The sequence below is a fragment of the Mytilus galloprovincialis genome, chromosome 5 (genome assembly GCF_965363235.1).
Source record: "Mytilus galloprovincialis chromosome 5, xbMytGall1.hap1.1, whole genome shotgun sequence".
Classification (NCBI taxonomy): Eukaryota; Metazoa; Mollusca; class Bivalvia; order Mytilida; family Mytilidae; genus Mytilus; species Mytilus galloprovincialis.
In genome coordinates, this window is record NC_134842.1 from 52,982,161 (window position 1) to 52,998,073 (window position 15,913).

General features: G+C 33.4%; 2 protein-coding genes across 2 annotated transcripts in view; one reads left to right on the forward strand and one right to left on the reverse strand.

Moving 5' to 3' along the window:
• Positions 1-744: 744 nt before the first annotated feature.
• On the reverse strand, positions 745-7,286 carry LOC143076025 (centromere protein M-like). Its single transcript, XM_076251637.1, has 6 exons — positions 7,127-7,286; positions 4,755-4,834; positions 4,056-4,154; positions 3,363-3,442; positions 2,330-2,421; positions 745-1,044 (listed from the first exon to the last, which is right to left on the reverse strand). Exons 1-6 carry the CDS (start codon positions 7,187-7,189, stop codon positions 913-915), a joined length of 546 nt encoding a protein of 181 aa, XP_076107752.1. The 5' UTR covers positions 7,190-7,286; the 3' UTR covers positions 745-912.
• Positions 7,287-7,985: 699 nt separating this feature from the next.
• Positions 7,986-15,913, forward strand: part of LOC143076029 (myb-binding protein 1A-like protein) — a 41,919-nt gene continuing 33,991 nt past the window's right edge. Inside the window, exons 1-6 of the mRNA XM_076251640.1 lie at positions 7,986-8,222; positions 8,793-8,897; positions 11,251-11,340; positions 12,327-12,398; positions 13,326-13,436; positions 14,441-14,563. Of these exons, the coding sequence (XP_076107755.1) occupies positions 8,070-8,222; positions 8,793-8,897; positions 11,251-11,340; positions 12,327-12,398; positions 13,326-13,436; positions 14,441-14,563 (654 nt within the window). The 5' untranslated portion in view covers positions 7,986-8,069. The remainder of the gene's footprint in view (positions 8,223-8,792; positions 8,898-11,250; positions 11,341-12,326; positions 12,399-13,325; positions 13,437-14,440; positions 14,564-15,913) is intronic.

Consider the following 15,913-nt stretch of genomic DNA (forward strand, 5'->3'; position numbering starts at 1 on the left):
ATTCATCACCTATCCAGAGCATTTAGATTAAAATGCAAATGGATTGAAAGGTGTTTGTCAAACATGAAAGAAAGATTAGCATATTTTGGTTTAGAAAAACATGGTTTGTTTGTTGGTTAAAAATAAGGTTTTATTATCTTTTTGTATGCTGCTGGTTTTCTAATTCCTGTACATGTGAAATTGCCAAATTCTTTATGCACCTAAAGAGAGATAATAAGAGGAATCTATATTTTGTTTCTTGTAGAGGTGCTCGAAAATGGGAGTCACAGTACACCTCAGACATGAATGCACATTTCTTGTAGGATTGATTGATTGATTGATTGTTAGGTGCTTAACTTACAGGGAAAACTATTTCATGCATGTTCTGGAAGGGAACAAATTAAGAATATATATGACTGATAGGTCCTGTAATGAAGGCCATTCTAGAAGAAGGTCAGGCAAACATTTTGACAGCCACTTGTAAATGAGGGTATATTGGATAGGAACAGACATTTTGTGTTGCAGCAGGCCACCTATGGTACCCTTAACGAGTTATTGCAAGGGTTCTTGATATGCAGAGTGTTCAACTCTTTGTGCACGAGGCATCAGATTATACACCCCAATTCTGGCCTGACAATGGCTGCGTACTTGTACATCCCCACTTTGGCAGGGGTTTTACTGATGTAAGGAAAAGACCAAAGAGACCATATATCTATTCCCAAGTCACCCTTTGAAAGAATTTCATAGAGTACAGAATTTACATAGTGTGGATATGCGACATATAATGTTTCTATACTAAAAAAAAACTTGACATTTTATACATTTTGTAAATGTTTTTGTAAGTGCAGAATCAATCTCAATATCCATCCAAAATGATGATTTTTTTCTATTCATATTCAGTTTTTATCCCCATCCTCAAATTAATGTTTATCATCATAATAATTGTGTATCATATGGTCTTCTGGTGGAGTCTATTAGCAATGGCGAAATATTGTTCACTAATCCTGCTGAAACTTTTGCCATGTTTAGAATCTGTTTTGCAAGAGTTATCTGTTCTTGATCAGTCTGAAAAAAAATCATTCTGGCTTCAAAGCATTTTCAATCGTTAGACTATTTAGGCAGCAACCATTTGATTTTCGGGGGGGGGGGGGGGGCTATGGTCTTTTTTGGAAAAAAAAGTTTGTTTCCAGTTTTTGGAGAAAAAAATAATTTGTTTTAGATTCTGAGAAAAAAAAAATGTTTGTTTCACCCTCAGCTGCCACTATATGTAATGCTAACATTGAAAGAAAAAAATTGTTTTCGACTTGTCGAGAAAAAAATAGATTGTTTTTCGCCGTAGGCGAAAAAAAATATTTGTCCAGAAAAAAAAACCATAGCCCCCCCCCAGAAAATCAAATGGTTGCTGCCTTATGATAGTAATTGTATATTCAAATAATAATTATTCAGCTTTATCAGAGTAGTATTAATTTCCACTCCGACACTTTCATTGTTGTCAAAAAAAGTGTGGGTGTGTGGCTATCTGTATCAGCTTAACCCTTAACATGTGTTTAAATAGTGTAAATTCAGAAAAAAATTGTGTGTGTTTATTTTTGCAATTTTAAAGAAGGAACATCAATTTTAATACCACTAGGCTGGTTACATAGCCAGTGGATCATCAGAACCTAGCACCTAGCACCTAGCATCCAGTGTTTTGATTTGATTTTGGCATGCTTTAAAAATTGATGCATTTTTGTGTCATAAATTTCAAGTTTTATTCCGACAAAAAAAAATATAAGTCATGTGAAGTAACTTAATCAAACAGTTGTGCACTATTTTGTCCCTGGATGTTAAAATAAGAATTGTATAACAGTATGCACATGTTCATTCAGTTTAAAATCACTCTTATTGTAAAGTGCACTACTGTATTATTGTAAAGTATTACCTCAAGTGCTCCATACAATATAGGAGCTATACTGTATTATTGTAAAGTATTACCTCGAGTGCTCCATACAATATAGGAGCTATACTGTATTATTGTAAAGTATTACCTCAAGTGCCCCATACAATATAGGAGCTATACTGTATTATTGTAAAGTATTACCTCAAGTGCTCCATACAATATAGGAGCTATACTGTATTATTGTGAAGTATTACGGTACCTCAAGTGCTCCATACAATATAGGAGCTATACTGTATTATTGTAATGTATTACCTCAAGTGCTCCATACAATATAGGAGCTATACTGTATTATTGTAAAGTATTACCTCAAGTGCTCCATACAATATAGGAGCTATACTGTATTATTGTAAAGTATTACCTCAAGTGCTCCATACAATATAGGAGCAATGCTGTATTATTGTAAAGTATTACCTCAAGTGCTCCATACAATATAGGAGCACCATAATGATCACAGAACTCAGAAACTAACTCCAAACCAACTCCTCTCTTCTCAGGACATTTCACTACAATAAAAAAAAGAACATATACCTCATACGTATTAAACCCTATTACAGTAGAATCTGTCTTCATCACACATGTTTTTAAACTTAAATATAAAATTACAGTAAATTCTTTGCAATTTGAAAAGGAAAGATACTTCGTCTGTAGCTTCATATTCATTCATGGTTAATACTTTTCGTGGATGTCTTAAGCTGGAATATACATGTATGTGAATCCTTGAATTTCAAGTGTCCAATAAACTACACATTGCCTTTTGATGTCAATGGTACAGAAGTAACATAAAATTTGCATTTTGAATTTCCTCTTACCGGCATAATTTTCTTTGCAAATATTTGCATACATTTTGTACATGCATTTTGCTTGCACTTTTGAACACGAAATTTTCTGGACTTCTGTGAAGTGGGTATGTAATATTTTTTACCCTTTATGGCCATAGAAACATGATCCTTGCATGATATACCTACTGCCTTCCAGTCTAACAACTGTAACCTTCATTATCATATAACATGATATTCACATCAAATACCAGATGTCTAGCTAAGTCCACAAAACAAGATCTTCTAAGTCTACTAAATGTCAGGACCCTCATGGTCACATACAAATCATTCAAGCAATGTCTGATCGATGTTTGGCCTTATACTAATATAACTTTGACTTAATGTCTTTATAGTGGGTCTCATTGGGGTCTAAGCGTGACGCAGGATTGCTGATTTTTCGTAAGCGTGACACGGGGAAAGTCAAATTATTGTGCCGTGAAAACGGGAATTAAGGTCTAGCGGGACACAGGAAATTATAAAAAAATTAGAATTGCTTAGGTACATAGTATAAGCGGGATACGGGAATCTGACAAAACAGTCAGCGGGATCTGGGATCAGAACCCCCCAATGAGACCCCCTTTATAGGAAATGCATTAATCTAATATCTCCTGCCTACAGTTATGTACCTTTTAAAGCCACAAAACAAGATCTTCCTAGAAAATATCTGAGGTCTACATGTTTGACTGATTCCTCAACCACTCTCATGCTGAAAGAAGAACAGTATTCCTTATGTTAATAAGTGAGAATTAAATAAAATGTATATATTAAATAATGGCTGACAGCTAGCAGTGATATTCATAATATTGCTGTATGAAATCTTTTGTGAGGTACAGCAGCTGATACATCAAGTATGAATGCCATGATCTCTAGATCAACAGGTAAAGTTTTGCCTAAGGGGGCTGGATTTTCTCACTGTGTTGAAGACCCATTGGAACTCTTTGCTTTTCTCTTTGACACATCAGCTTTAAAATAAGTAATACTTAAAGAAGCAGAAAATCAATTTTAATATGGTCTTTGACTTTCTATGATTATAAACTTTTTTCTTTCAAAAGGAGTTTTAACCATGTTAACAGAGTTATTTGATTTATTTTATTGTCTTTTGTTTTCAAATTCCAAATACTTATTTAATACTCAAAGAAAATTGCAAATGGCTTAAAACAGAATAATAAAATCAGGTGCTGAAAAAGTTGTTTTGAACAACAAGGCCTTATGCATGTTAGGGGGCACCACCTCAAACCTGTGTTTCCTGCATCTTGGAATATAGGAATTTCAGTAGCTATTTATATACAACAAGACTCAACAAATAAAAAAGATGTTACCTTTCTCTGTTGGTTAGATCTACAATGAAGCATATAAAATCAATCCTAGGTCTGCTTTCCTCATCTTCAGTAGATAGTGGTAAACATGTGGCTGTACGACTAAAAAAGATATAACTGAAATTATAACTAGTAAATTGACATGTCACCAACATGCCTTTTTGTAGTTTTTGATAGTGTGGTTATTAAATCCAAAAATATTGTAGTGATAATTAACATAAATTTGTGTGAGTCGCACATATAAAACTTGTTTAATCCACCACATTTACATTTGTACCACCTGTACTAATGACCATCAGGTATCTACATCATGTACATGTATCTGAGCCAATATTTGACATTCATTTTTGAGAGGTATTGTTAAATAGTGTTCACATGGTGTTGTCTGGTCTGCTGTCACATTCTTGATAATTCATGTAAGAGTGTAAGAGTGTCTCGATTGGGGTCCTTCTGACATATCTTTATTTTTTTGTACTATTTTTTTTTTTTTTTTTATATAATCTTGCACCCCTGGACTCTCCATGCTCTCCATTCTTTGTAATCTAGACCCCAATTATTCCTTTTTCTTTTTTTTTGTCTGTCCTTTCTTCTGCAGTTTTTGCAAATAATTCTCTATTCTGTAAATCCTTTTCAGACCCTCCTTTGTGCTATTCATATTAAGTAGTATCAAGAAGTTCAAACCTACATTGTGATCATACTTACATCTGCACAGAGAAAGGTTCATCAATAGAAATAATTCCTTTGGCTAATTCATGTTTTCCAGTACCTTCAGCTCCTACTAACTACAAAGAGAAACATGATGATAAAGGGGCGGATCCAGTTATATTAAAAAGAGAGGTTCCTAACCCATGACAAAGGGGGGGGGGGGGGGGGGCACTGACTGCCAAAGAGGGTGCCCACTCCAGTCACGCTTCAGTGATTCCCTATATAACCCCCTGCCCCCCCCCCTAAATCCACCTCTGGGGGTTCCAACTATATGTCCCCATTCAAATGCATTGATGCAAAAAAAGGGGGAAAGGGGGTTCCAAACCCCGGAACCCCCTGGATCCGCCACTGTGATACTTATAGAAAACTTATCGAAGAATTCAAATAGAGAAATATTCTACAACTGACGATACAATACATTTTAATTCACGAATGCGTATAGGGCATGAGATAATTATCAGTGTTGTTTGGTCACGAGTTGAACATTTTTCGATATTTGAATTCTTCGATTAGTTATTTTTTTTATTTTTAGCAAATGAAAGGAACTTAGTTAACTGTTACTAACATGACTATATATTCACAATTTGTTTTGATTTGACGTTATCTATGTCTTTACAATGCCTATTGTTGTATGACGTCAGACATGTCAGAGGAGTGAAATAACTACATTTCTTTCATATGTGAAATTATCAGGGGCGGATTTAGGCGGGGGCGTGGCCGGCGTGCGCCCCCCCTAAAATTTGCAAAGCATGGGTTGTCCTCAGCTCAACAAAGTATCTGAACAGACGACGAATATCAATGTCGTCGCATTTCATCTGTTTTAGGGACGACATCAAAAGTTCAATGAAGGATAAAAAACTTAATTCACATAGTTTTTTCACTGACCCCCCCACCCCCCTCTTAACTTAATTTGGGAAAAATTGATTGACCCATATAGATATATGTAAAAATCAATGTCGGATAATCACATCTTGCAGCTGTTCAACCCCCCACCCCCAAACTATTTGAATTAAGTTTTTTATCTTACATTGATCTTTTGATGTCGTCCCTTAACATTCAAAGAAGTATATAAAACAGTAAGTTTAACAGAATCAACGTGATTACTAATAAACTGACCTACGGTTTATTTATAAGTTCTATAAAATCAAAGAAAGGTGTCAATCGCGGTACTGCGTTTGGTGAAAAAATATCATAGGCTTTTAGCAGTTCAAGTAAAACAATTGTGACATGCCGGGTAGTTGCGGATTTTATAAACAATTTCTTTGATAATTGAAGTTCAAAAACAACCCTACCTCACTTTCCCACGAAGTAGGCGAAAGTGCCCTACCCGCGGTTGGGTTGGTTATTTCATTATGGCACGGCCAAGAAAACAGTCCTGTTTAAATTCTTTCTTAATGAAAGATAGGAATACTGGATCAAGCGAAAGGTTTGTTTATTAATTTGTATCATTGTTTAATATCTCTGTATGATATCAATATATGTTTCTCACTTTCAACCTGTAAAGTTTGCCGAAGCATGCATAAACGGTCAAGGCCCCAACCCGTACTACCGTATTACATAGGATGCCACGACAATAAACATATATATATATCTTCGCAACGGGACCTAATTCTGATTTTACTGGTTTGCGGTAGAAATGTATATAAAAAGTTTGACATGACCTCCGGAAATAGAAGAAAAGAAATATTAAGAAAAGACAATTAAAAATCGCTGGCAAAAGTAGAAATTCTTGTTTTCAAAATCTTATATTGGTCGGTGTGCTATTATTGAGTTAATGAATAGAAGCTCGCAGATTTCTTGTTAATTATGGTGATTGCAGATTGGCAGCGGTGGATTTATGCGGGTTTAGCTTGAAACTTAAATTTCTCGCTAATTTTACCACAAAATATTTATTTCTCGCCACGCTTGGCAAGATATCTACATTGCACCCTCTGTAGAAGAATATTTAAAAAATTTCGATAATAATACCTCAAAAAAAATTTCGCCTCGCCCAGCTCGGCAGAAATTTAAATGTGCACCCCCCCCCCTAACCGAAAATCCTGGATCCCCCCCTGATTATCAGGGGGTTTTTCACTGGGAAATCTGTGTCATGTATGTAATTCATTAGAACATATAAATTATAAATGTTTGCCATTAAAAAATACTGGTGTTAAAAAAGATAACAACTCTCTCTTCATGTTCTTACACACAAAAACATACTCCGACCATACACACTCATATATAACACAAATTAGAAAATTACATAATGAAAATTAAATATAGATAAAAACAATTCCATGATTCACATTTCTGTTATTCAGAGACAAGTAGATAATTTATCGTGTGAACATTTCACGCCTTTTTGTAAGTTAAATAATCAACATATTTACTAAAACTGTAACTGTATTGTACTGTGGTAGCTTATTGTGTGGTTTAAGAAAAGTTGCTGTCATTTTCACATTTTTTAAAGGTTTTGTCCAGTTCTGGTGTTTGTTTACAAAAAACTTAAATATTAGCGCGTTATTTTCTTGTTTATCTCCCTTCTATTTATATCCGGTTGAAAGTGAACAGCCTGGTTACATAGTTCTTACATAGAATCTTTAGAGATTAACTCTAAACACCAAAATAAAAAAACTGTGATAAAGCTCAACAACGTAACTAAAAATAAGCAGAAATCGGTCAACAAATAGTCTTACTATATCAATGCTTGACTTGACTGATTTTATTGGTCAAAGTAATGTGTATTCAAATAAGAAACAGGGACTCTTTTCACAAAAAAAACTTGTTTTTGTCTTTATTGGTAATGGCTAAAAATGGTACATGGAGCCCCCTTTTTTTGAACGATCAATGCATTTGAATGGGGACATGTAGTTGGACCCCCTTTTTTTGTCCTGGGTTAGAACAAGGAATTGTATATTTAAATATACAATTTCTTGGTTAGAAACCCCCCCCCCTTTTTTCCCTTTAAAATGGCTGGATCAGCCCCTGACGTTTATGGAAGTTATCTCTATGGCAATCGTAACAGATCTAGTTATTCTTTGTATAATGAATAAGACATAAAGTGTTAGTAAAGTCTTTTTCAGTGTTGTGCCAATGTGGTTCTATGTATGAGTTATTGTGCGCTGTTGTAAAAGAATGTATATTGTGTATTTAGTTGTACCATATAGAGTTCTGTAAGGGAACATAGGCAAATAGTATCCGATTTTGTGTTTACTATTACATTTTTATTGTTGACAAGCATTAAAGCGTTTTATGTAAGCGCACTTTTACTTTAATTTTCAAAACCCTGAATGAGCATTTGCACGTGGAAAGAAAATCGCACGTTTTAACAATATGACAGAAAATAATGAAATAAAAGCCTTAAAAATCGACAAACAAATCCTTGATAAATTCTGGACATTATCTGAATCCAGCTCTGCAGAAATCATCAAGGCAACAGACCAACTGGTGGTTTTATTAAAGATAAAACAAAAACGAAACACTGAGGTGTGAGACCAATTTTTATTTATATTTCAAAAAATACTGTAAAAAAGATCAACAACTTGAGTTGCACATTTAAATAGAGTTGTTGTTTTCAAGTTTTAATTGGAAGTCATATCATTTTGCTTATAATGAGCACTGATGAGTGGATCCATTTGTCCACTGTGCATCTACAGACTACAGTTGTTATGACTTTTCCAAATTATCTTTGACTTTGAGTGGGGACTCTGGGTCTCAAGCAGTTTTTCGATAGTTGTGCCACACCATCCCTTATTAGCTGTATTTAAGAAAATATTTCTACAGCAGTGGCACTGTACTGTACACCACATCATGGGAGGAAGATACATCATGGAACATTGTAAAATGTGGATACATTGTATGTGTTGGTTCATATCAGTTCTTCACATTATAATGTTATCATCCTGAATTTGCATTTAATTTGCCACTAGACATTAATCTATCCATCCATGATCATGATGATCATAGCCTAGGTCGACATTTTGTGCCTCATTAAAACCATCTGATTTTTTATTGGTTGTTATATGATCTTATATAATGTTTTAATTTTCGTTTTAGAATGAATTGTCACAAGAATTGGAATACAGTGTAAAAAGATTGGTAAAAGGTTTAGCCTCAAGTAGAGAAACAGCACGACAAGGCTTTTCTGTTGCTCTTTGTCAGGTAATAAAAATAAAAATGGACATGGCTAGCAACTAGAAATAGCTTGCTGAAATTTGTTAATTTATTGAGTATATTCTATTTGGATGTGAAAAAGCTTGTCATCCTTACACCTATAAGAGAACAGTAGCCAAATTGAACAGAAAAATAGGGCCTAGAAAAGTTTATGAAAAGTTTAAGGCACATGGAAATGAAATAATTGGTTAAACATGTACAGAAATATGCAGAAATGCAAAAATTTGCTGAACCTGTGTTTAAAGAAACGAGATCTAGAACAACCACTAGTACAATGTACATGTAGTAATGGTAACAAAATTCAATCAATCTAAACCGTGTTTACACATGGTACATAGAAGCTAAAATGATACTTATGAAACAATGGCATGGAAACTAATTTAACAAAAAGCTGAATGTGCCAACATATTGAGGCAAAGTTCATTTTAGCTAATTAAAGGCATTTAAACTTACAAGAATGTTTTGAAAGCTGTGATACATGTTTGTATGACAATTCTTGAGAAGACCTTTCTAACGTTTATTTGCAATGCTAATCATGCTGATCGATGCTCTCTAGGAAAAAGCAATATCTTTATAATATGTGTGATTTGCATGATGTTATTTTTGTCTTTCTAAGCACACTTCATGCACTAGTTGCTGCATAAATTTGACTAAAGCACATCATTTACAGTTTTTATGTTTGTAAATTTGTCTAAAAGGATTTTGTTTTGCCCGGATTTTCAGGTACATTTTTTTGTACGTGCAAGTTAAGTTAACACTATATGGGTTGTGTATACATTGTTTAGGATACAAAAACATATGGAAGACCTTAACTTCTCCTGCCTTGAAGTAAAACCCATACTGAGGCCAGGAGACTGACTGTGTACGGTGTAAAGTCCTTACCCACTATACCCTGCTTTTCCAATTGAGGTACAAATCATGCAGATCTTCATCTTAGTTATCACACTTTTAGTCTTTTTTGACTATTTTCTTCTCTTGAAGAATTTGCATGAACTATTTCCCACTGAAATTTATTAATATTAGGACAATCAATGACAATAGATCTATGTAAAACAGGTGGTTTGTTTGATAAGTTATTAGACAATAGATACTGTTATCAGACGTCCCACTGTCTATATCATTCTGCTCATCTCTTAATAAAATTGCAAATCACAGCTTTGTGACGTTAAATACATTGACCTGGCCTCATTACTTTGACCCAGACTTATCAGCGACGTCATAATGTTTGAACCGACATTGATAAGTTTGACAGGACGCTATCAAGTCATCTTTCGGTTGCTGGTGAAACTAAGAGAACACTTCCAAAAGATACAAATACAGCCTGATAAATTGATTATCGGTTATATGTGCATATTGATGTGGTAAAATATCAGCTGCTCAACAAAATATGAAGTTATTTTGATCTTGTTCTCTGTGCTCACACGACAAAAAGCTTCATATTGTGACTTGCAGCTGATATTTAACCATATCAACATGCAGACAACCTGATAATCGATACATTTTTAGTGAGCTTTTCTCCTCACTTGGCGTCCGTCGTCGTTAACTTTTACAAAAATCTTCTCCTCTGAAACTACTGGGCCAAATTTAACCAAACATGGCCAAAATCATTATTAGGGTATTTAGTTTAAAAATTGTGTCAGGTGACCCGGCCAACCAACCAAGATGGCCGCCATGGCTAAAAATAGAACATAGGGGTAAAATGCAGTTTTTGGCTTGTAACTCAAAAACCAAAGCATTTAGAGCAAATCTGACATGAGTAAAATTATTTATCAGGTCAAGATCTATCTGCCCTGAAATTTTCAGATGAATCGGACAACCCGTTGTTAGGTTGCTGCCCCTGAATTGGTAATTATAAGGAAATTTTGCTTTTTTTTGTTATTATCTTGAATATTATTATAGATAGAGATAAACTGTAAAGAGCAAAAATGTTCAACAAAGAAAGATTTACAAATAAGTCAACAGGTCCAAAATGGTCAGTTGACCCCTTTAGGAGTTATTGCCCTTTATAGTCAATTTTTAACCATTTTTCGTAAATCTTAGTTATCTTTTACAAAAATCTTCTCCTCTGAAACTACAGGGCCAAATTAAACAAAACTTGGCCACAATCATCATTGGGGTATCTAGATTAAAAATTGTGTCTGGTGACCCAGCCAACCAACCAAGATGGAATACTAAAATCCACGAATTTAAAAACCCACGAACATGTAAATATTGCTCAATCCACGAAAATTGATACCCACGAATTAAAGTACTTTCACAGTAGTTAATTAAGATGCTTGTGTATTTGGAATAAAAAACCTAGTTGATAACTGATATGATTCTTGCATTTGTTTCTTTGTAGATTCTAAGAAAGTTTGATGTAGTAACAGTGGAAGAATTTTTAAATTTGATATCCAAACATTTGAAGTTACCAAAGAAAGAATCTAAAGCTGTAAGTTTAATGTAGAATTTTATCAATAGTTAAGCATGCCAGTTTGGTGGATATGTACGTTCTGTCCTTAGTAAAGTCTTGTCATATGCATGTATATTGCATAGATGCCAACCATTATGATTTTTCCGTAATTTTTCCGATTTAGCAATCAAAACTACGCTATTACGGTCAAAGTCGAATAGTTACGGATTCCAAGTCATTGCTGTTCAATTTTGTAAAACAGGGAATTTTATCATTTCTTTTCCGGCCTGGTCCGGTTTTTAGAAAACGCCAATGTAATGCTTTTGGTTTCTCAGGAGTTATCAACCTATCGATTGGAAACTAACTGACTTCCGAAGAGGCAAACTTGCATTTTATGAAGTAGCTTTCCCCCTTTCTCTACTTCTCCTTGACAAAACAAAATGTACGAGTCGAAAATGTCTGAACAATTAATGAATGGAATACATACTACAGATAATATGTTTAACAAAACATGTTAGTGCACATTACTTTGCAACCATGCATTCGTCCGTAATTTTTCTGGTAAATGCACATTTTGAATGATTACTGAAAACTTTTCAAAATTACAGAAAATTTGACATGTTTGATAGATTGTTACTGATTGTGTCAAAAGGGGGTTGGCATCTATGATATTGTGGATTCATTATTATGAATTGAATGCCAATTTTAGAGAATTTCGTAGGTAGAAAAAAAACACAATTTAATATAAATGTTCAAGGGCATATGAAATTCCTATAAGCTTGTATGGAAACTTTGACAAGTTCACAAAATCAAGTTTCCAGAAAAACATGAAAAATATGATTTGTCTTCAATCTATGAAAATTGGTATCCACAAAAAGTGGTACCCACAATAATTGGCCCCCTCAAAAATTTATATATGTTCAGTGACTATTAAAAACAATCCAGATGTAATAATTTAATATTCTTGGTAAACAGGAGTTTTCTCTATATTTGAATTTGAAGTTGATATATTTATTCAATTTTAGGAGAAAGGGAGTAGCTTTTTAGGAGAATCATTAGCTTACTTGACTTTGATACAATCAGGAAGACTTCTGCAAGTAAGTATGTGGGATGATCAATAACATGATTTTATGTTTTAATTATTTATCAACCAAGATGGCCGCCATGTCTAAAAATAGAACATAGGGGTAAAATGTAGAATTTGGCTTATAACTCTGAAACCAAAGCATTTAGAGCAAATCAGACATGGAGTAAAATTGTTTATCAGGTAATGTTTATTAGAAAATAAGAACAACACATGTTTTAGTCAAATCCTAATGTATGTTCAATCTGAAAATCATCAAACGTCAACAACACAAAAACATTGGGGAGCTTGTAAGCCAAATTGAAAAGAGACTGAATAGAAAATGTAAAAGAAAACTGTAAAGCACATCTAATAAAAAATATTGAAGTGAAATTTAGGATGCCAAGGCATTTACCAAATTACATCATGTACATGTATTCAAGTGTGCACACAGACCAATGAACTTAACTTTTTATTTTATATGGACCACAGTAACAATTATTTTTTGTTACTTACTGAAAGAGTATCAATAGTTATTTCATGGTATATAAAACCAAATTTATATGTGATAGGTAACAAATAGGATGTGTCTATAAGTAAAGTGTACCCAAACAACACACCAGCTTAAATGTACTTAGTAGTACATTGTCAAATAATTCAATTGTACAGCTGTACAAGTTCAAAAATACTCAAAAAAGTTAGGACATTTTTTTCTTGAACATGTTGAGAGACTTTCATGACTTTAAAATGCAAAAATATTCTTGTTATTTTATTATTGTTTCATTATGTCAAAGATGAACTAACTCTAAATATTTGAATTTTTTTGTGTTTTCACAGATTTTAAATACAGATTGCAATTTTAGAGACAGTAGTACATGAATTAAAACTATATTTGCCATTGTCATTATTATGTTAAATTTTTGAATACATCTTACATGATTTCATATACAATTCATTACAGGGAGACAGACAATTTATAAAGAAAGTGATTAGAGGGTTACTGTGGGTCAGTGAGAAGCGAGTGTACTTACGACAGATCTGTTATAATGGCATTCGTCTTGTTGTTCAACAGGTTAATATTATCCTTTGATGCAGTATAGATAAGAAAGTGAAAAATTCTGTTTTTGCAAAAACCTTAAAAAAACAACTTAATAGATTCACATAATTCAGAGTTGTTAAAGACTCAAATTTACCAGCAATTATCATGTTATAAAAGGGATTAGATATTTTTTCACCATTTTATTGGAAACATAGTTTATTTTTATGCAGTTTGAAATGAAAATTTTGTTCTTTTCAAAAGAATATTTATAGGAAACATTTTGTAAGATGTGTCAAGAAACAGAAATGTTTGCGCTCAAAAACCTCTAGAAATTATGAGATAAATCTTGAACATTAAATGCTATAGATTGATTTGTGAGAATATAAAATTGAGAAAGGAAATGGGTAATGTGTCAAAGCGACAACAACTCAACCATAGAGCAGACAACAGCCGAAGGTCCATTGTTTAACATGTTCAACTCCAAAGTTGTCTGTATCCTTTAGGTTTTGCCAATAACACTTCCTTGACAAGTTGTTATGGCCAAAATGACATAACTACTCATTTCACTTTTTTGCTTTGATATGATAGAGAAACTAAACTAAATTAAAATTTGATTTAAATTTTTGTGATATTGAAAATAATCCTGTTTAATTCATATTGAAAAAAAAATCAAAATACCAGTTTAAATTATTGCTATTGTAACCATGTTGCATTTTTCGAAATAATAAAAGCATCGCAATAATTTCTGAATTTACAGTACATTTATCCACATCTAGAGACAGCAGACCATCTGTTATTGAAATATTGACAAACATTATGGTTTTAATTTTTTCTTGGAATTTGGGTACTGTTTTCATCACTGGGTATTTTGTAAAATACTAAAAGTGGTTTATATAAAAAAAGAAGATGTGGTATGATTGCCAATGAGACAATTATCCACAAAAGACCAAAATGACACAGACATTATGTTGGAAGGGAATTTATAAATCTGTATTATTCCAATATAGATCCATTTTATAATTGTAAATTTATTATAGCTCAGCAGTGAAGATTTTGAGCAATATGCTTGGCCAGAGATAGAAGGAGAGTTAAAGAAAGGATGGGAGGGCTGCTCAGCAGATGTATTTAGTCTATTGATAACATGCAGGAAACAACACTCTGTAAATATTATTTATTTTTAAATCTTAGTTCACACCATACCCACACACATGCACAAATTAAATTAGAAAAACAAGTAACTCATACATGAACCTTTCAAACTCAATGTGTCGAAAACTCTGATCAATCTAGGTATTTTGTCAGGCCCAATATTTAATTTCTCCTATATAGGTTCATTGCATTGCACCTGAGATCATCCCCAGATTTTGGTAGAGTTCGTGTTGCTTAGTCTTTAGTTTTCTTTGTTGTGTCATGTGTACTATAATATGTATCTGTTTGTCTTTTTCATTTTTATACGACCGCAAAATTTGAAAAAATTTTCGTCGTATATTGCTATCACGTTGGCGTCTCGTCGTCGTCGTCGTCGTCGTCGTCCGAATACTTTTAGTTTTCGCACTCTAACTTTAGTAAAAGTGAATGGAAATCTATGAAATTTTAACACAAGGTTTATGACCACAAAAGGAAGGTTGGGATTGATTTTGGGAGTTTTGGTCCCAACATTTTAGGAATTAGGGGCCAAAAAGGGCCCAAATAAGCATTTTCTTGGTTTTCGCACTATAACTTTAGTTTAAGTGAAAAGAAATCTATGAAATTTTGACACAAGGTTTATGACCACAAAAGGAAGGTTGGGATTGATTTTGGGAGTTTTGGTTCCAACAGTTTAGGAATTAAGGGCCAAAAAAGGGCCCAAATAAGCATTATTCTTGGTTTTCGCACAATAACTTTAGTATAAGTAAATAGAAATCAATGAAACTTTAACACAAGGTTTATGACCACAAAAGAAAGGTTGGGATTGATTTTTGGAGTTGAGGTCACAACAGTTTATGAATTAGGGGCCAAAAAGGGGCCCAAATAAGCATTATTTTTGGTTTTTGCACCATAACATTAGTATTAGTAAATAGAAATCTATGAAATTTAAACACAAGGTTTATGACCATAAAAGGAAGGTTGTGTTTGATTTTGGGAGTTTTGGTCCTAACAGTTTAGGAATAAGGGGCCCAAAGGGTCCAAAATTGAACTTTGTGTGATTTCATCAAAAGTTGAATAATTGGGGTTCTTTGATATGCCGAATCTAACTATGTATGTAGATTCTTAATTTTTTGTCCCGTTTTCAAATTGGTCTACATTAAGGTCCAAAGGGTCCAAAATTAAACTTAGTTTGATTTTAACAAAAATTGAATCCTAGGGGTTCTTTGATATGCTGAATTTAAAAATGTACTTAGATTTTTAATTATTGGCCTAGTTTTCAAGTTAGTCCAAATGGGGGTCCAAAATTAAACTTTGTTTGTTTTCATCAAAAATTGAATAATTGGGGTTCTTTGATATGCCAAATCTAACTGTGTATGTAGATT